This window comes from Geotrypetes seraphini, chromosome 1 (genome assembly GCF_902459505.1).
Source record: "Geotrypetes seraphini chromosome 1, aGeoSer1.1, whole genome shotgun sequence".
Lineage (NCBI taxonomy): Eukaryota > Metazoa > Chordata > Amphibia > Gymnophiona > Dermophiidae > Geotrypetes > Geotrypetes seraphini.
Window position 1 is genome coordinate 512,586,676 of NC_047084.1, and position 22,356 is coordinate 512,609,031.

The window sequence follows — 22,356 nt, forward strand, 5'->3', positions numbered from 1 at the left end:
CATTCAGACGTACGTCTGGTGCTAGTCACCTGTGAGACTTAGCCTGAGCCAAAAGGTTCCCATGATCCATGGTGGGCTCATACTGATATCTTTGACCTTAACTTCATTACTGTTCTTGTATTTAGTACAGCCAGTGGCGTACCTAGGGGGGGGCGGGGGGGGGCGGGCCGCCCCGGGTACCAGCCCTAAGGGGGTGTTCCCGGCCTTGCCGTTCAGTCCCACGCCACCCCCGAAGGACCGCTCGCCCCACTGACCTTCCTGCACCACCTGTGAAGCAGCCCGCAGCAGGATCGCGAAGTCAGCGTCAGCATCCCTGCGCTGCTTCCTGCGCCGCGATCCCGCCCCTCCTCTGATGTCAGAGGAGGGGCGGGACCGTGGCGCAGGAAGCAGCGCAGGGATCGCTGACGCTGACTTCGCGATCCTGCTGCGGCTGTTCATAGGTGGTGCGGGGAGGCCAGGGGGGCGAGCGGTCCTTCGGGGTGGGTCGGGGCATCAGGCCTTCAGGGTGGGGCGGGCGGGCAGGCAAGCAGGCTTTCAAGGGGGAGGGGGTGACAGGCAGGCAGGCAGGCCTTCAAGGGGGGACAGGCCTTCGGGGGGGGTGCAGACCTTCAAGGGGGGCAGGCCTTCAAGGGGGGCAGGCAGGGCTTCAGGGGGGTGCAGGCCTTCGGGGGGGGTGTAGGCCTTTGGGGGGGTGCAGACCTTCAAGGGGGTGCAGGCCTTCAAGGGGGGGAACAGGCCTTCAAGGGGGGAAAGGCAGGCAGGCCTTCAAGGGGGGGACAGGCCTACAAGGGGGAGGGACAGGCCTACAAGGGGGGGGACAGGCCTACAAGGGGGGGGGCCAGGCCTTCAAGGGGGGGTGCAGGCCTTCAAGGGGGGTGCAGGCCTTCAAGGGGGAGACAGGCCTTCAAGGGGGGGAAAGGCAGGCAGGCAGGCCTTAAAGGGGGGACAGGCCTACAAGGGGGTGGGACAGGCCTTCAAGGGGGGGACAGGCCTTCGGGGGGGTGCAGACCTTCAAGGGAGTGCAGGCCTTCGGGGGGGGGGTGCAGTCCTTCAAGGGGGTGCAGGCCTTCAAGGGGGGGAAAGGCAGGCAGGCAGGCCTTCAAGGGGGGGACAGGCCTACAAGGGGGGGAGAAGCTACAAGGGGGTGGTACAAGCCTTCAAGTGGGGGACAGGCCTTCGGGGGGGGGCAGACCTTCAAGGGAGTGCAGGCCTTCGAGGGGGGTGGTGCAGGCCTTCAAGGGGGTGCAGGCCTTCAAGGGGGGAAAGGCAGGCAGGCAGGCCTTCAAGGGGGGACAGGCCTACAAGGGGGGGAGAGAAGCTACAAGGGGGTGGGACAGGCCTTCAAGTGGGGGACAGGCCTTCGGGGGGGTGCAGGCCTTTGGGGGGTGCAGACCTTCAAGGGGGGGACAGGCAGGCAGGCCTTCAAGGGGGGGACAGGCCTACAAGGGGAAGGGACAGGCCTTCAAGGGGGGTGCAGGCCTTCAAGGTGGGACAGGCAGACCTTTAAGGGGGGACAGGCCTTTGGGGGGGGACCATGATTTAGAAGTACACGGAGGGAAGGGGGTGTTCAAAGAGACATGCATATGCCAAACTTTGGGGGGGGGAAGAAATAATGGGTCTGAAAATAGAGGAGAGGGAGAGAGATGATGGACCATGGGATTTAGGGAGGGAAGGAACAGAAAGGGAGAGAAATTGGACACAAGGGATGGTGTGGAGGAGGGATAGAGATACTGGATAGGAGGGTAATTAGGAAAAGAAACGGAGAGATGGTGGACTCTGGGATGGTGGGGAAGGAGGGAGAGATGCCGGATGAAAGGGTATTTAAGAAAAGGTGGATCTGTGGAGGGAGATGAAAAAAAGGAAAGATACCAGACTTCCTGGGAAGGGAAGGGAAATGGAAAGGGAGGACAGAGTTGGCAGATGGATGGTTAGCATGCAGAAAGAAGGAGACCCTGGCAAGCAAGTTATCAGAAGAAAACCAGAGCCTTGGACCAACAAGATTTGAAATATAACCAGACAACAAAAGGTAGAAAAATTAATTTTATTTTCTGTTTTGTGATTATAACATGTCAGATTTGAAATGTGTATCCTGCCAGAGCTGGTGTTGGACTGCAAACGTGAGCTAGGATTTAACAGAAAGAGGAAAAGTCCTTTTTGTTTCTTTATTTTATTTACACCACAGCGCCAGTGTGGTTAGGAGAAGCCAAAGGGGGTGAAAAAGCTATAAAACCCACCAGGAGTTTTGAAAAAAAATCACCCAACTGGGCAGGAAAATCGAATTGAAAAACCAATTCAATAGGGCTGAATCGAATCAAAATTTTTTTTTCCTGTATCTGGCAGCATTAGTTTGCGCTACTGTCTTAGACTTTAGGACCTGGGATTGGGGAGAGATGGCATCCTCAGTACTTTATAATGCAAGTGAAACGAGGATTTGGTCAGACTTTTGAAGGGTCTGCAGAAAAAAAATATTGTATAGGCCGGGGACATGAGACAGCAGGAAATGGGAACTTTTCTTCCTTCTATTTTTGTGAATGGAAAGGCTGAGGATGTCAGAGAGGTCAGTTAAAATATGTGCTTTATAAGAAAATATAATAATGTGTTTTATAAAGTTTATAGCATAGCTGGCCTACCCAGTGAGGTGTTCCTAGTGGTGATGGTGGCAGCGTGTCAATGTGTTGAGAGGAAGAGGTGGTCTGGGAAATTCTGCTGAGCAAACTCCGGGCCCATTTCCACCCCCCAGTTAGTCCACTCCACTCAACTGATTCACACACTGAGTGGGTCTTTGAGTGTTGTTTTGGGATCTCTTCCAGTGGTTTATCTCCTTCTGGTCCAAGGAAGGAAACTTTGTTATCCTTAGCATTGACCTACAGAATATGTTTGTAACAGCGCTGCTTGTGTGGCATTAGGCTATGTAGTGATCGAAAGAAAAAAACAGACCTTTGCACATTTTTGCACTATATGGTGGGTGTATGAGGAGATTCACATTTCCTGCACAGCTAAGTCCATGTGAAGTTACCTTGTGCTGTATTTGACATCTAGCAAGGTCTCTGTTTGAAAGGAAAGATCTAAACTTAAAAATGAAGTGGCCAGAAGTTATGGTAAAAGCAGATAGTGTAGCTGGTTTTAAGAAAGATTTGGACAAATTCCTGGAGGAAAAGTCCATAATCTGTTATTAAGACATGGGGGAAGTGTCTGCTTGCCCTGGATCGGTAGCATGGAATGTTGCTACTCTTTGGGTTTTGACCAGGTATTAGTGTCCTGGATTGGCTACCATGAGAATGGGCTACTGGGCATGATGGACCATTGGTCTGACCCAGTTAGGCTATTCTTATGTTATGTTCTCATCTGTAGGGGCCTTTGTTTTCACTTCTTATTTTAATGTATTTTTTTTCTGGGAACTTATCAGTGTTTTTTATAATGGGAACAAAAATGGAAGAGAATTAATGTGTGTGGAATGGGGGGTAACTAATTTCTTCAGCTAAATAATTCAATCCACTTCAAACAGACATAGGAGAACTTGTGCACCATTCACACACCCTCCAACCAAAAACGTCAAAAGAAAAAAACTGTTCGACAACCTCCTAGCCATTCGAGCTGCAACACTCGACCCCCAACTCTACAACCAATTGATATCAACCACAGACTGCAAAACCTTCAAAAAGAAATAAAAACCCTTCTATTCAAAAAACACATAAAACCGAACTAACACAATCAGAACTGTCCCAAGCATCACCTGCAACTACTCCATATGTACTTCTAATGTCATGACAATTTAGACATAATTTATGTTATGTTATGTTTGGAATAATGGTTACATATATGAGGTTCAATAAAAGAAAATTTTCACTGCCTGTTTCTATTCTGACCATTTATTCCATTTCATGGTTATTGCAAAAAAAAAAAAAAAAAAAAAATTTTTTTACATGGGGGGGGGGGGTGTCAAAAAATGATGGGCCCCGGGTGCCACATACCCTAGGTACGCCACTGAGTACAGCTACAGACTTCTGGCTCAGGCACAAGGGGATTTAGCCAATTTTAGGAGTATTTTGACACTTGCTAATGCTAACATTAGTTCACATCCAGAAAAAGATATCATAGAAAAAGACCAAATTTATGCCCAAGCTAGGAATGGGTTTGTGCATGTAAGTCCTGCATAAGGATGCGTTAAGCCCATTTCTTAGAGTAGCTTAGTAAAATGGCCTCCCAGTTATTTATAACAACATTTGTCAGAGACAAGAGGTTTGGTGATGCTGGGACTGCAAATAACCTCTCCCCAATGTGTCACTTTTTTGATGAATTGTACTTTAACTTATTGTGTCTTTTGTTTTCTGAATCTGACACTTTATTAAGAATAGCATAGCATATTTATTAAAAAAAATTATATACAACCTAAAGTCTAGGCAGTTTACAAAACAACATAATTTGATAGGTAAATACACTCCTCCCTCCAAATTCATGGGTTTAGGACTCACAACTGTGGTTATTCATGAGTTTCTAAACCCTGACCCACCCCCGCCTCCCGGACCTCTACACACCTTACCTGATGGTCTTTCAGTGAAGTGGGGCAGGAGCGACCTTCCTACTCTCCTGCCCCATGCAGAGCTGTGAACATAAATGGCTGTCGTGAATTCCCATAGTCTCATTATTTATGCCTGAACTTTTGTGGTGAGGTTAGGCTAGGAGAGACAAGAACACTTTGTACAGTTTGATATTCAAAGTGATATTCAAAGTGATATAAGCAGCCAGGAGAGGCTTCTAGCTGATTAAATTGTTTGTGTGGGGCTATATGCTTATATTCAGTGGTACTTAACTGGTAGAGCCACTGATTATCAGCAATGACTGCTGTACTGGAAGCCTGCTTTTTGAGCGAGATCTAGGGTGGAGTCAGCACTTATATGGTTAAGTGCTGATAACTAAGGCCCATATTCTATACCTGGAACCTTAAGTTAGGCACTAGTAGGTGCCCTACTAGTGCCTAACTTAAGTGGCAAAGCCATTTAAAAATGATAATCATTTATAAACAAAAATGTAGGTGCCTAGAGGCACGTACAAAACCTGCATCTAGATCGCGTTTACTGGGGTGCCTTAGAACGCCTAAGGTTGAAGTAGACATGGCTAATGCCAGAAATGACCTTAGGTGTCCTTAGGCACCTCCGTAGACATGATTCACATCAAACATGGGTGCTGGAAATGTAGACCTCAAAAACCATGGCCTACATTTCCTGCGCCTATGTTAGAGGTAGCTGCGCTTCTACAAACGGTGCTCTTGTGTGATTGACATGCGATCAGCGGCCATTTTTTAGGCAGCCGTCAATACCAGCACTGTTTATGGAATTCGACCCTAAGTCCCTAAGTGCCAAAGTGGACCACTAAAAACACAGTCCTAACTTTATTTGGTTTCATTTAGGTGGCTAAGTGCTGAACATCTCACTTAACCACATAATAAATAGCCTTCTGCATAAACCTGGATATTGGGTCATAAAGCCAGTGGTGGCTAAAAATATGCTCACTGCCACTGGTTGAATATGTACCCCGTAGTTTTAGTAACTGCATACATTGTTTTTGACGTACAGTGTACTTGCAGAGAAAGCCACTGTAAATCTCTATGGGTACATTTTATTTATGCTGTTTTCAAAGGGAAAATATGCTTATACTTTCTGTTTCAAAAATAGTACAAATTCTGCAGGTAGACGTATCCAAAGACATTGCGCATGTTTGCACAGCTTTGAAAGTGCCCCATGTATGTGCAAGTTAGTGATGACATGCAAGTGTAAACATACAAAAATATGAATCTGAAAGAAAGTGATTGTACAGTAATTTCCTTTCTTGTTCATTTTCTTTTAGACATGGGCATGCATTGGCGGTTGCAGGAAATGTAGTCTTTGTATTTGGAGGCTGTGCAACTCACAATAATTTAGTAAGTGATACTGCTAAAGTTATTCCACATCCTTGTATTGCCTCTGGACTGTTAATGCCATTTTACCAGTTTTTAAAATAAAGAATTGTCAGACAAGATTTTTTATTTTTTATCAGCTTTCAAATTCCACCTCCCTTCCCCCCCCCCCAAAAAAAAATAAGAGTATATTCATCTTTAAAAGAAAATGAAGAATGTCAGTTAGTAAACTGAATTTAAGCAAGTCATGACAAACCAGGCTATGTCCTGAAGCAAAAAAAATTGAGCACCATTGACGACAGTAGCAAAAAGAGTTTCATCTGCTTTGTGTGGACCATGATATACATTCAGTAAATATGGAAGACCTTTAGTGAAATGTTTGATAGGGACCAATTGCAGGACATGATTAAGGCAGTGGTGTACCAAGGGGGGGGGAGGTTCGCCCCGGGTGCATGGCTTGGGGAGGTGTACAGCCGGCCAGGTCCGGGTCCTCCTGCCCTTCCTCTCCTCTGGCCGTGCCGCTACAATCCTACCTCCCCCTGCCGACAAGAAGTCTTTCCGACGTCAATTCTGACGTCGGCGAAGACGTTCTGGGCCAGCCAGGCAGTGATTGGCTGGCCCGGAACATCCTCTCCAATGTTAGAATTGACGTCGGAAAGACTTCTTGTCGACGGGGGGAGGTAAGATTGCAGGCGTGGACCGGGAGAAAGGAAGAGGAGAGGGGCTTTTTTTTTTCCGCGGCAGGGAGGGAAGGATGTAGGCAGGCAAGCTGGCTGGCATTAGCGCGGCATGGAGGGAGGGAGATAGGTAGACAGACAGGCTGGCTTTGGGGGTGGCCAAAATCTGGAAGGTAGTGGGGGGACATAAGAAGGAGGCACTGGGGGCACTAAAGACACGGGAAGAAGGCACTGGGGACACCATGAACACGGGAAGGAGGCACTGGGGACACCATGGCCACGGGATGGAGGCACTGGGGACACCATGGCCACGGGACGGAAGCACTGGGGGCACCATGGACACGGGACGGAGGCACTGGGGGCACCATGGACACGGGACGGAGGCACTGGGGGCACTATGGACACGGGACGGAGGCACTGGGGGCACTATGGACACAGGACAGAGGCACTAAGGACATGAGAAGGAGGCACTAGGGGCACTATGGACACGTGATGGAGGCACTGGGGGCACCATGGACACGGGAAGAGGGCACTGGGGGCACTATGGACACGGGACAAGGCACTGGGGGCACTAAGGACATGGGAAGGAAGGAGGGAGGGAATAGAAAAGGACAATTGTTGGGCCTGAGTGCAGAAAGAAAGAAATGAAAGACAGGATACACAGTCAATTAATAGATGTTCCCTTTTGATGAAAAAAATAAATGGTCACGTTACCTCTGACTTACTTTTTCTGCAGCAGAGTCGGCAGCTGTGCTGAGGTGCAGGAAGGCCCCGCGCTAACTCGTCTGCTGGCTCTGCTCCGGAAGAAGTAAGTTACTTCGGAGAGGTTGGACCCGGCAGACGCAGTCATTGCGGTACTTTGCCACAACTCCCTGCATCTGCCGGGTCCACCCCCTCCAACGTAACTTACTTCTTCTAGAGCAGAGTTAGCAGACGAGTCATCGCGGGACCTTCCAGCATGCGGCTGCTGAATCTGCTCCAGAGCAAGTATGTCAGAGTGGGGTGGACTGGCATCCGGCAGCTACAATCATCGTGGGACCTTGCTGCATGAAGGGAGAGAAAGGAGCAGGATTGCTGGAATGGAAGAGTGGTGGAGGGAAAGAAAGGGGGCAGGGCGATATGGAAGGGTGGTGCTGATAGAACTGATGTACAGAGAAAGGGGAGAGACATAAGGTGGAAGGATATTGGAGGGAGAGAAAGGGCTGACATTGATGCTGATTGAAGAGGGGTGGATGGCGAGAGAAAGGGCAGACATTGGATGGTAGTGGGGAGCCTATGCTGGATGGAAGTGCAGATGGTGGAGATAAGGGAGCAAATGCAGGAAGGAAATGGGAAGAAAGAAAGAGGGGAGCAGACGCTGGATGGAAATGGACAGAGAGGAGAAGGTACTAGATGGAAGGGTTGGAGAAAGAGGGTACATGATGGAAGGAGGGGATAAATAAATGGAGGGCACATGATGGGGAGTTAGGGAAACGCTGGAGGGGTGAGGGAAAGAGGTGGCAAGCTTTAGGTAGACAGTAAAAAGGACATTGATGAGAGGGTAGTAAGAACGTAATCTAGACAGATGCAGAAAATAAATTGAAAAGGAAAATGATGGAAAAAAGGGAAAGGGATTCCAGAGGAGAGGTGTGGGAGAGGGAAGGAGAGGAGAGAGATGCCAGACCAATGGGGGTGAAAGGAGAGATGGAAGGGGGAGGCATACAGTTTCTGGAAGGGGCATAGAAGGAGAGAAGATGCCATATAGGGGAAGAGAGACGGCAGACAGTGGATGGAAGGAAGAGAGTTACAAGAAGATGAGGAAAGCAGAAACCACAGAAGACAAAGGTAAAAAAAAATGTTCTATTTATTTATTGCTTTAGGAGACATGTGTCACTGTTTCTGTGGTGCACTGTATGTAGAGTCCAGCTTCTTAATGGTTCAATTTAGCCTTTGTCTATGTATTTCTATTTTATCCCTCCTTTTACAAAACTGTGGAGCGTTTTTAGTGCCAGCCGTGGTGGTAGCAGCTCTGATGCTCAGAATTCTATGAGTGTCAGAGCTGTTACCACCATGGTTAAAATCCACAGAAGAAAATCTAGCAAAGGACATCAAGAAGAGGGATAAATCCTTCTTTAGGTACATCAGTGATAGAAAAAGAAACACTGATGGGATAGTATACCTCAGGAATTCAGACGGAAATTATGCAAAATCGGATTCCGATAAAGCCGAACTACTAAATAAATACTACTGCTCAGTCTTTACCTGCGAGGCACCAGGGTCCGGTCCACAGCTGCAAGCACGGCAAAGCTCGGAAGACCCATTTTGGAATTTTGAGTTTACACCCAACAGCATCTACTGCGAACTATCAAGACTCAAAGTGAACAAAGCCATGGGGCCGGACAATATACACCCCAGGGTCCTTAGAGGGTTGCGTGATGTCCTGGCAGAGCCATTATCCGTGCTCTTCAATCTTTCCCTGAATACAGGAAGAGTCCCCTTGGACTGGAAAACAGCTAATGTCATCCCATTCCACAAAAAGGGCTGCAGGACAGAGGCTGCAAATTACAGGCCGGTGAGTCTCACTTCCATTGTGTGTAAACTCATGGAAACACTAATTAAGCATAAATTAGATACGATCCTGGATGAGGAGGCTCTACGGGATCCCCGCCAACATGGATTTACCAAGAGAAAGTCTAATTAGCTTCTTTGACTGGGTAACAAAGAAGCTGGATACGGGGGAGTCCCTCGACATCGTGTACTTAGACTTCTGTAAAGCTTTTGATAGCGTCCCACACCGCAGGTTATTGAGCAAGATGAAATCTATGGGGCTGGGAGGAACATTGACTGCATGGGTCAATGATTGGTTAAGCGGTAGACTTCAGAGAGTGGTGGTAAATGATACCCCTTCCAAAACGTCGGAGGTGACCAGTGGAGTGCCGCAGGGTTCGGTCTTGGGCCCGATGCTTTTCAACATATTCGTAGGAGATCTGACTCAGGGGCTTCAAGGTAAAATCACATTATTCGCCGATGACGCCAAACTATGCAACATAGTAAGTAAGAGCACTTTGCCCGACAGTATGACACAGGACCTACTTCTATTGGAACAGTGGTCCTCGACTTGGCAGCTTAGCTTCAATGCTAAAAAATGTAAAGTCATGCACCTTGGCAGCAGAAATCCGTGCAAAACTTACACACTAAATGGTGAAACCTTAGCCAGGACTAAGGCAGAACGTGATTTGAGGGTGATTATTAGCGAAGACATGAAAGCTGCCAATCAAGTAGAGAAGGCTTCATCGAAGGCAAGACAAATGATGGGTTGTATTCGTAGAAGTTTTGTCAGCCAGAAGCCCGAAGTCATAATGCCGTTGTACAGATCCATGGTGAGACCTCATCTGGAATATTGTGTTCAATTCTGGAGACCACATTACCAAAAAGATGTGCTGAGAGTTGAGTCGGTACAACAAATGGCCACCAGGATGGTCTCGGGACTCAAAGATTTCCCGTATGAGGAAAGGCTGAATAAATTGCAGCTATACTCGCTCGAGGAACGTAGAGAGAGAGGAGACATGATAGAGACATTTAAATATATCAACTCAAACGATATAAAATCCTCACTCAACAGGATGAATCTTTCAAAAAAAAGAGAACAGACCAACTTGTGGCTTTCTTCATCTTTCTTTATTCAAAACTTTTCTTTTCTTTTTCCATATTATTCTTGTTCCAATGCTCAAATGCCCGACGGGACCCGTTTCGCCAAACAGGCTTTATCAAGGGTTCCAGCAAGGAGCACTATGCAATATAATGAATTAAAGAATTAATACATATATTATAAATTTATATTTAACATCCTAAAAAACTGCATTTTAACTCTTAAAATTATCTAAATTGAATGTGCAAAAATGCAAATCCTATAAAAATATATATGTTTGAATTCATCTGTCATTTATCTTTCAAATTCATTTTTCTCTAATAAGTACATATCTTCATAACTAATATTAATTACATAATTACATTTCTCAATTAATATTCAATAAATACCTCCCTGACCACAGACAATAGTGAAATAATATTGGAAACCAACATATTTGATACTTATTCATATAATGTCCAACTCATTTATAATATATATAAAAATTAATTAATCAAATTAACTACATGTATATTAAACATTTCACTAAAAATCGATCATAAATACAAGTGCAAACTTAAATAGATGATTGATCAATAAAAATTATTCATATTCTTAAAGCACAAACTACCTTAAAACAAATTGGCTATTAATTAATAAATGAAGGTAATCAATCTTATATGTATATGTTCTCACACCTTTTATCTTGAAAATCTGGGGTTCCTTCAGGATTCTTAAACCCCTGGGGATTCTTTCAACCTTACAATATTCTGTCAGAATTGAACTATTTAGTTCTGTATTGATCACACTCTTTAGGGTTCTGAAAATATTGTCACTAATATCAGGGTTCATAGTAGAGTTGTTATATATAGTTGCACTTCATTTTTTTAATGTATTTGAGTATTTGCAAGTTATGTACATATATTTATAGGATAATTATATATTAATTAATATTTAGATGTATATTTATTTTAAAAAAAAAACATTTATGGTGCAATAATATGAATTTATTAGACAAAAAGAGTGAGATTGCACATAGACAACCAATTAAATTTATTAATTAAATTTATTTATTAATATTTAATATGTTTTTTAAGTAAAATGGTGTTCAATGATTATTTATTTATTAATTGATATTTAAACACATAGGTTTTAATGGTGAATTAGGAAGTATTTATTAGATAAAAGGTGTGAGTATATATATATATGATTGATTATCTCTATTTGTCCTAAGATAGATTGTGTTTTTAAAAATAAGATCAATTTTTATTAATTAATTAATTATTTATTTAAGTTTGTATTTAAGATTGATTTTCAATCAAATGTTTAATATATATGTAGTTAATTTGATTATTTGAGTATTCAATTAGGAAGCATTTATTAGATAAAAGGTGTGAGAACATATACATATAAGATTGATTACCTTCATTTATTAATTAATAGCCAATTTGTTTTAAGGTAGTTTGTGCTTTAAGAATATGAATAATTTTTATTGATCAATCATCTATTTAAGTTTGCACTTGTATTTATGATCGATTTTTAGTGAAATGTTTAATATACATGTAGTTAATTTGATTATTTGATTAATTAATTTTTATATCTATATAATAAAACCGTAGGCGGCGCATGCGCATTCTTATCGGTGTGCTTCCATGATCCGTATGTCCGTGGCCGCCAAGAGTGCAGCATGCCCCGCGCTTACTACGGCCCCACGCGCAGCTGAGTTCGGCATGGCGGTTTCCCCAGATAGGGGAAGTCGAACAACTCACTCCCGACGCGCAGCTGAGTTCGGCACGGCGATTTCTCCGGTTTCCCCAGATAGGGGAAGCCGAACTGCTCACTCCCGCCTCATGGTCCTGCCGCCGCTCCTGTTCACAGCGGCCTGCACGTCGACGACTCCCCCCCCCCCCCGGGGCTGCCTAAAGAAAAAAAGTTTCACGGTGCTTGGCCTGCCAAAAAATTTCTGCCGTTGCCGAAATTTGCCCCACCGTTCCTTCCCTTCCTCCATCAGGTACATTTCAGCTCCGCTAAAAGGAGCTGCTTTGAAATTGGAGCCCTGCCACCACCGTAACACGTTCCCTCTGCCGCGGTCCCATATGTCAGAGAAGGGGCGGGACCAAGGCAGAGGGGAACGTGCTACGGCAGTGGCAGGCCTCCGATTTCGACGCGGCTCCTTTTAACATTGGTGGATTCACTGCACCTGATGGAGGGAGGGAAGGAAAGGTGGTTGTGCGCTGTTGAGCCCCTCTTTGCCCTCAGACCCTCTCCTAACTGCTCCCTCCTGTCTCAGACCACTGGGGGGAGGTGCCTGTCTTCAGCTGCAGGGATGGAGGGAGGGAAGAAGAAAGAAGGGGCCCTGGCAAGCGAGTTATCAAAAGCCAACCATAGCCTGAGACCCCTACATGGTATGAATAATGACCAGACAAAAAAAGGTAAGAAAAATAATTTTATTTTCTGTTTTGTGATTACAATATGTCAGATTTGAAATGTGTCTTGAGGGAGGCTGCCGCGGCGGCTTTGGACAGAGGGGTACCATTTTCGTGGGAGCTGGCCTTCGGAGAGGCTTGGGACGCGGGGACGGATGCAGGAAGGGCTGCCGCTGCGAAGGGCTTTGGTGGGGGAGCCATCCAGACCGCGAGTGTGGGGCCGTTGTAAGCGCGGATTGGTCAAGGAGCCGCCGTTGCCGAGGCTTTGAAATTGCTCTCCCACCGTCACTCCCTCCCGTCCCAGCTCTGCCTCTGCCCCTGCCCAGGTTCAAAAGCAGGAGAGGCGGTCATCTAGCACCCGTTAATCTAACGGGCTTAAACACTAGTATATTATAAATGAGTTGGACATTATATGAATAAGTATCAAATATGTTGGTTTCCAATATTATTTCACTATTGTCTGTGGTCAGGGAGGTACTTATTGAATATTAATTGAGAAATGTAATTATGTAATTAATATTAGTTATGAAGATATGTACTTATTAGAGAAAAATGAATTTGAAAGATAAATGACAGATGAATTCAAACATATATATTTTTATAGGATTTGCATTTTTGCACATTCAATTTAGATAATTTTAAGAGTTAAAATGCAGTTTTTTAGGATGTTAAATATAAATTTATAATATATGTATTAATTCTTTAATTCATTATATTGCATAGTGCTCCTTGCTGGAACCCTTGATAAAGCCTGTTTGGCGAAACGGGTCCCGTCGGGCATTTGAGCATTGGAGCAAGAATAATATGGAAAAAGAAAAGAAAAGTTTTGAATAAAGAAAGATGAAGAAAGCCACAAGTTGGTCTGTTCTCTTTTTTTGAAAGATTCATCCTGTTGAGTGAGGATTTTATATCGTTTGAGTTGTTTCACTACCTCACTTCCTATCTTCAAGAACCTTTTTGTAACATTTAAATATATCACGGGCCGTATCGAGGTGGAAGATGATATCTTCTTTCTTAAAGGGCCCTCGGCCACAAGAGGGCATCCGCTGAAAATCAAGGGTGGTAAATTTCATGGCGACACCAGGAAGTATTTCTTCACCGAAAGGGTGGTTGATCATTGGAATGAACTTCCACTTCAGGTAATTGAGGCCAGCAGTGTGCCGGATTTTAAAAAGAAATGGGATATACACGTGGGTTCTCTTAAGGAGGTAAAATCAAGGGGGATGGGTCAATAGAGTGGGCAGACTTGTTGGGCTATTGCCCTTTTCTGCCATCATCTTCTATGTTTCTATTTACAGTTTTGTAAAAGGGGGAAAGGTTAGTTTGTGATGACATATTCCATACTAGGCAAAGGTGTTTTCTATGTTCTATATGTTCAAAAGACATGGTTTTTTGTTAGGATTGACTGCAGGATTGATCTGTACTAGTCTGGCTTGTTTAGTTTTACAATGGGTATATTGATGTTGTACTGCTTACTGCATATGTAAGATGCTGCCTTTTCCTAGGTACTCATGTGTGGCTTGTTACTAAAAATCATGTTTTTCGTACAGATGGGGGGGTGTCAACATATGGTAGGTATGCCACTGGAATAAGGATAAATATGAGATTTGATATTATAAGATTCATAGGGTTAGATGCATTTGGGAAACCTTTTACTATAGTATGAGAAGCTTAATGTGTGAATTAACAGGCATTGATGGTGCATAGAAAAGCTAAATGGTGGCTTGATGCTTAGCATGCACTAATTCCTACATTTGCTCAATAGTCTGGAATGGGGCAGCTGATCCAGGAACCAATGAAGGATAAACGGTCTTTATTGAAATATAAATCAGATACCCAATGTGGTCATGTTTCAAAATCGTGTTTATCAGGGGCATCATCGTCAGAATGGCAGAGGCCACAGGAGCCATGGCCTCCCCAAAATTTGCTGGTAGTAATAGTGCTGACAGGTATCATGTGGGCAGAGAAATACCAACTGAGGCAGTGGCCTCGGCACTCTCAAGTGAGCGGCATCTTGCTGCCGGCCAGCGTACCAGATGGTCATCTCTCTCTGCCATGTTCCTTCCCCAACATCTACTCCGCCCCCCCACACCTGGGCGCATCTACGCTGAAATTCTTGTAACAGTTGCCGGATGGCGGAACCGATTCACAGTGTCGCTCTGCCACCAGCTCTAGTGTCTTGTCTCCACTGTGGCCCTTCCCTAACGGAAACAGAAAGTTATCAGAGAGGGCGGGCCACAGTGGAGAGAAGATACCGGAGCTGGCAGCAGAACGACACTGTGAATCAGTTCCACCACCTGGCAACTGTTACAAGAAATTCAGGGTAGATGCATGGGAGGAAGGGGGGGGGCAGGAGGAGGGGAAGGGATACAGTAAAGAGAGCCTATCAGCAGGTATGCTGGCTGGCAGCATCTTGCCGCTGCCTAGAAATAAGGCCCCTCCTGAGACATTTCAGATTTGGGGGAGGGGTAGAAGTTAGAGAGGGAGTGATACAGGTCTTGGGGAAGGGAGTGGGGGAAGGGAGAGATATTGAACTTAAATGAGTGAAGTAGAGAGAGATGTAAGACTCAGGAATGGGGTAAGGGAAGGAGGGAGAGATGGAAAGATGTCAGATTTGTGAGGGAGAGGGAGAGTTGGACTTGGGGATGGTAGAAGGGGAACAGTGAGAGATGGATTTGGAGGAGGACAGAGGGAACAAGAGAGGGAGATGGACATGGGGAAGGCTAAGGGGTCAGAGAGAGATGGTAGAAGGAGGTAAAAAGGAGAGATGATGTGGAGGAGGCAAAATGGGGAGAGGGAGAGATGGATTTTGTGGAGAGGACAATAAGGGGAAAGGAAAAGAGATTCAGGGGAGGGTCAGAAGGGGGAGGAAGAGATGGAAGACTCAGGGAGAGCAAAGGAGGGAGAGGAGAGATGGACAGGGAAAGGAAAAGGGGATATGGACTGGGGATGGAAGGGGAGAGGGAGGAGAGATGTCAGACTTGGGAGCAGAAGTGGAAGGGCAGAAAGGAGAAATGTTGCACTTGGGGGAGGAAGAGAGGAAGGAAACAAATAAGACTCATAAGGCCTTACTTCCACCAACATCATTTTGCCACCGTTGTCCAGATGATGATTCTATCCCAATTAGATTACTACAACTCCACCTACCTAGGAATCAATGCCACTCTCATCCACAAAATGCAACTGATCCACAACACTGCAGTAAGGCTCATCTTTGGTCTGAAAAAATGCGACTCCATTTCAACCCACCACAAACAACTCCACTGGCTACCAATCACAGCTCGTATAAAATTCAAAACAGCCAGTATCACGCATCACATTATCTACGGCAACTCAGCAGTCCCACTTATCAATCTCTTAACAGATGCATGGTCCAAATCATGCAGAATTCTTAATAGAATCCAATTGAACCTCCCCTCGACAAAAAATCTTAAATACAAAAGAATATTCCAGTCCATGTTCACGTACCTAGGAGTTAAAATCTGGAATGAACTCACAGAGACTATAAGAACGAAAACCAACCACACCCTATTTCGAAAGAAAATGAAAACTTCACTCTTCGACAACTAATCTTCTAAGATCATCATAAGCATCTGACCTTTGCCTAAGTTTTAGGTTTCATGTCCCTTACCCTTTCCCTTCCCTTCCTCAAGTCGCCTAGAACCTGATTAGGTATGCGTGACACATAAATATTAGATTAGATTAGAAATGAGGGTGGAGTAAGCCATAAGGAAGGGAGATACTAGAAATGGTAGATCCATGTGATGCTCCTCCCCAGGGCATCCCAGAATGCACCGGAAAAGGGCATGCCCACCATTTTATAATGGTGGGCCTGCCAGCCGGAGGGTGTATGCTTCCCTCCAGCTGGATCTTCATTTTAAAAGGTACAGGGAGGAGGGGTGGTGGTCTTTCTGTTAGGGGGAATGCCAGTTGGGGTCTCCAGGTAGATGGGGAGGCCCTTGGGGGAGTCGTCGTGGCAGGAGGAATTGGACATTTCTCCTGCTGAGGGATGCTTCGGGGGAGGAGGTGGCATGAGGAATTGGGCACTCCTCTTGCCACAGATAGTTGGGGGGTTAGGGGTTCCGGCCAGATGGAATGGGCATCCTTCCTGCCGGCCAACTTGCGGGAGGGGGTTCCCTGCCCCTTCTGCTCAGCCGATCGTGGTAGGGAGATTCCCTTGCCATGATCAGCTTAGCGGCAACGCGATTCTCTAAACGACGCCTGTGACATGGACACCAGTTAGAGAGTTGGGGTGGTTAGGCGGGGACGGACAGACACGATTCTGTATAGGATGCCCGGCTGATGAGACCAGGCATCTTATACAGAATCAGGCCCTAAAGGTCTATTAACACTGCTTCATTTCCTTGATTGTTATCTATTGATTGGGCACTTAACTCCTTTTGTTTTAGGTTTTCAATGTAATGAAGACAAAGAGAACCAGAGTTAGAGTGGAGTTTTAAGAAATACATTTTATATAATTCTTAGATCCAGCAAAATTAATTATACAATGCTACATTAAGACATGTTATTTTAGCACAAGGCTTGTTATTTTAGTACAGGATTTCATTGAATAAAATGAGATCCTGTATTAAGGCATGGCTTGTAGTACAATAACCTTTCATAATTGTAGGCCATGTTGATATATTCTTTCTTACTCCAAAACTTCCTCCTCACTAGTCTCCATTGAGGGGAAAATGTTTTGGACAGAGGGATAGATATACTGGATATGGGAGGAGGAATTTACTGAAAGACTGATACAGGATGAAGAAGAAAGAGATAGGGAATGGAAGCTAGGATAGGGGAAAGGGTGAAAAGCTGTAGGCAGATGTAGTAAAAGAGGGAAACTGAGGAGTGGATGGCATGACATTATAGTGTATAGAGAAGGAGAGAGAGAAAATGAAATGTAAACTATATCTGAGTTGGATATAGGAGAGAAAGTGAGGAAAACATGAGGGGAAAGAAGTAGTATCAGATGGACTGAAGATACTGGAAGAAGCATTAGAGACTGAGACCACCATAATTTTAAAAAATGAAACAGCCAGACAATAAAAGTAGAAAAAATAGTTTAAATTACAGTGGTGCCTCGCATAAAGAACGCCTCGCACAGCGGACGCTGCACACAACGAACTTCATGTCATGATTCATACAACGAACTTCGTTTCACACAACGACGTCGCCCGAGCTTCCACGATCGCTGCCGATGTATTGCATCCTTCCGCGCAGGCACTGCAGGCAGTCGTTAGTCACTGCGCTTAACTTAAGCACGTATCGCGGCAATCGTTCTTCATTACGAATTAAATCACGCACGCACGCACGTATAACGGCAGTCGTCCTTTTAAGATAAACTCAATATTTTTTATATATCATGGCTTCTAAAAAAGCAGGAAGGTGATTTCTGTTGAAATGAAACGGGAAATAATTAGAAGGAGTGAATGTGGGGTAAAACAGTGTGACCTCGTCAAAGAGTTTGGCCTCAGCAAGACCACCATTTTCACCATTTTGACAAATTTATCTTTTTTTATGTCATCTTAGCATATTTTATGCTGCAGAACGAATAATTTTTTTTAACATGTATTGTTATGGGAAAACGCGTTTCCCATAACGAACTTTTCGCATAACAAACTTGCTCCTGGAACGAATTAAGTTCGTTGTGTGAGGCACCACTGTATAGTTTATTTAACACTTTCGATACCACTTTAACTGCTAGAATAGAGCAAGGTGGTGTACAGTCTAAAACCAGGAAAAAGGAAAGAAACTATAATATAAATAGGACAGAATATCATGCAAGCAACAGGGAAAGAAAAAAAAGAAAAGATGAGTGATACAGGGGCTGGTCACTCTATAATTAACATCAGCATCAACAGATATTATACAGTTGGTTGAATAACCAGGTTTTTAGTTCCGATTTAAAGCTCTTAAATGTTATATTACTGTGGGTGGGAAGGGGAAGATTATTTTAGATGTAAGGAGACAAGTTGCTAAGACTCGAGCACAAGTTGATGGCACCTAACACCAACAAGGAGACAAGAAATAAAAGGCACTGTGATTTGAATATCGGAGCCAAGATAGATTTAGGCCCCCTTTTATCAAGTCCGTTTTCACCTAAGTCACAAATTGTCCAAAGTCTGACACAGCTTAGGATACATTTTTGAAAAATACGCCCAAAATATATATATTTTTTTCAAAAATCGTCTAACTATATGTCCAGCCATCAGATCGTCCAAGCTGCTAAATCGTCCATCTTAATACCACATTTTTGTCCAAATATTTGTCCAAGTCAAAAATGCCTAGAATAAGCCCTGTTGGACATGGGAGGGGTCAGCAAAGTGATGGACTGGACACCCAGACATGGCACCTGAATAGTGGGGTACCTTACAGGGTACTGCTGTGAACTTCACAAAAAGGGTGCCATGTCTTCTCCTCACTACAGCTCCTTTATAGGTCATGGTGAGCCCCCCAAAACACCCCCAGAATATCCTAGACCCACCTATCTATCACCCCAATAGCCCCTATGGCTGTAGGAGCCACTTATAGGGCAGTGAAAAAGGGTTTGGGTTTTTTGGGGGGAATGCACATGTTGCACCATGAATGCAGTGCTTACAGTGGCTTATGGGCCTGGGTCCTGCTCTCCATGGGTCCCTAACCCAGCCCCAATACCACTTAAGACACCTCTGTGCAGCTCGACTAGGCTTTCCTATGCCAGGCTGCCAGGTGCTGATGTTCTGGAGACAGATATTTAAAGTTGTTATTACAATTTTTATGGGGGGGGTCAGTGATCACTGGGGTAGTTTGTGGGGGTCTGTACTTTGTCTTTGAAGTGTTTATCTGGTCACTTTAGGTTGGTTTTTGTGACTTAGACCATGTTTAAAATGGCCTAAGTCACAACATCCAATTTCTCTCTAGGCTGTGTTGTAAAACTTTCGGTTATACATTGTGACAGGGAAGCCCCTGTCCCAGCCAAAAGAACCACAAACCCCAGCATTCATCATGCCCTGGTCCCAGGAAAACCTGGCATGGAGCCAGCACAGCCAGGAAGGGAAGAGAAAAACCCTGTCGTAACCCAGCCTAAGAGCCAGAGGGGGAGGGCACTTGAACCTAACTCTTCCCCCTATTACTCCTTTCCTCCTTCTCTGAAACCTAAACCCAACTCAGGAGGGGGTGGGGTTAACACTCGAGGTGTGCAGGTCAGAAAGCCTCAAATTCAAACCAGGGGAAATCAATTGGGGAGCTCAGCTGGGGCTAATCACAATCAGCCAGCCACCAGCAGGGAATGCAGCTTCCAAGGAGTTCCTGGGCCCCAGCCCCGTGTGCTATCCAGGAGACAGCCCAGCAGGCGGGAGATTGAGATCCCTGGATGCTATCTTGCCTTGCCAGACAAACCCTGGGAGGGGGGACCAAAAGACTGGCCTTGGAAAGGACAGGTTAGCAAGGAGCCTACATGCAAGCAAGGAGGGGGTTGGGAAGAACTTCCGGGAGTCAAGGGGTAGAGAAGCAGCCTGGGCTGGGAGTCTAATGACTGGGAGATGAATAGTATTCCTGGGGATAGTGAGCCCGGGGATGATATGGACTTAGGGGAGTGTGAGATATGAGAGGTTTTGCCCCTTTCCTCAATAATCCAATCTAGGCTAATTGAAACCCTGGACACTAGCAGTGGTGGAAGCAGGGTCAGGGCAATCCTGGCCAATTTGAGAAGTAAAAGTCAGAACTGTGGAGTTACCTTACCTCTGAAGGACTTGGAGGGGTAAGAAGCTCCTGAAAGTTAGCCCAGATTGGGCTTGGCTATGTTCATTAACCCTGGACACATTTTGTGGGGGAGAATTTGGAAGCCAGACCGTTGCTTTGTTTTGTTGGGAGGTTTGGGATGTTAACCTACTTTATTTTATGGACCTGGAAGCTCCAGGCAGGGCACCAGGATTGAAGCCCATGTTATGCTTGGGGGAGGAAAGTGTGAAGAACGTACTAGATGTTCCAACATGTTTTTCTTTTGTTTTTTTCTTTGAAAACTTCAATAAACCTGGTTCCAGTTCCTAAGAAATCCATCTACCGGGGTTTTGTTCATCCAGCCATATAAAAGGCGCATTAATAAATCTACCTGTGGTCTGAGCCCGGTTTCCCACCTAGTCAGGGACGGGCCCGGTCACAACATTCAGTACGACTAAGTCTAGTACGTCCCACAGCCCGCCCAAATCCCACCCTCGACACTCCTCCTGAAATGCCCAATTTAGCTCTGGTCGTTCAGCAGCACTGGGAAGGCCTAGGTCATTTGTAAACACGTCTAAAACCCGTTTCGATTATTGGTGCTTGGACGTCTTTCATTTATGATCATCCAAGTGCCGACTTAGGCCGGTTTTTGGACGTTTTTCTCTTTCGATTATGAGGCCCTTTAGTTTTAGTTTTATCCCTGGCCGCTGCGGTAAAAGCTCCGACGCTCAAAGAATTCCTACGAGCAGAGCTTTTACCGCAGTGGCTGGTGCTAAAAAGCCCTAACGCTGATTGATAATAGGGGGCCTTAGTTAAGTTAAATGAGAAACGTTGAATTCATAGGAAAATAAAGGGAAAATAATTGTGCTAAATTTATTAATAATTTTTGCCCAGAGCATTTTGAAATATTGTTTGATGCTAAGATTTATATAAAGATATTTTTTACACTTTGGTGAATTCTGTAGGATTTAAAAAAAATAAAAAAAGTTCTATCCTATACCCAAATAGTGTGATCTGCTCTATGTTTTGTGTTACCTCTTCTCTACATTTTAAAGAATCTTCTTTACTTGCCATAGCTATATGGATACTTCTTTAATTTAAAGACTTTTAACTGTTTTATGTCATTTATTATACAATAACCCTTGTATTGTGATGTATAAGAAAGAATTCTTTTTTCTAAAACCCTCCTAACTTGGGATTTTATTTTTAAAGGCTAAGAGATTTCAAGTGTTCACGGCTGTCTGTCTTTGGAACTAGTCCTGTCAGAGCAGCCCTTTGTGAACTATCATTAGTCCTAATTGCCTTTCTTTTTGTAGGTAGAGCTATTATCTTTTTTTTCTTTTTCTTATCTTCTTTTATTTCTATTTGCTAATTTGTATAGTGATAGTGATCTATCAAATCCTACTCATAACAAAAAATATAACTTTAAGGCTGGTATTCAAACTGATATTAATCAAAGTTAAGGCTTACTAACTTTGTGCAGTTTATAATACTTAGCTTTTTAATCCATCAGTACTGTCAGCTCCCGGCTGTGCAGAATGGCTGTAAAAGTAACTCAGCTGGTGGTCTCAGCTCCTGGCTGGGTTACGTTTGCTCTTGTTCCGCTCAACGGAGCATCTCCATTTCACTCAATTAAGAGCTTCATCAGGAGATCTTCAGTTACTAGAATTTAATTTTCATTCTTTTCAGCTGTCACTGTCTGAAAAGAGAAACTCTCTGTTATGGAAGGCAAAACTGGTTTGAGTTATATGGAGACACAGACAGCTCTTTAGACCTGATGTTGCTGATAATAGAAAAAAGCAAAAAAGAATTACAACAGAAAGGCCTATTAGATGAACAAATACAGAGCAAAACGACAGATGTATATGACCAGCGGTTGAAAGAAATACAGGAAACAACTAATAAGTATCGCGATACAGTACAAAAACAGAAGAAAGCTAGCAGAGAGCTCAAGATTATTCCTCTAACCGGATTTATAGGTGGATGTATTCCAACGATAATAAACAAAGAGATCAATCCACTGATACCAGTGTTCTTCAATACAATACAGCT

The 22,356-nt window shown here is 44.5% G+C and overlaps 1 protein-coding gene across 3 annotated transcripts in view; it reads left to right on the forward strand.

The window, feature by feature from the left end:
* LOC117352255 (kelch domain-containing protein 3-like) overlaps positions 1 to 22,356 on the forward strand; it is a 171,106-nt gene that overhangs the window by 8,211 nt on the left and 140,539 nt on the right. For all 3 annotated transcript variants that reach the window (XM_033928622.1, XM_033928605.1, XM_033928614.1), the window contains exon 3: positions 5,845 to 5,917. In XM_033928622.1, the coding sequence (XP_033784513.1) occupies positions 5,845 to 5,917 (73 nt within the window). The remainder of the gene's footprint in view (positions 1 to 5,844; positions 5,918 to 22,356) is intronic.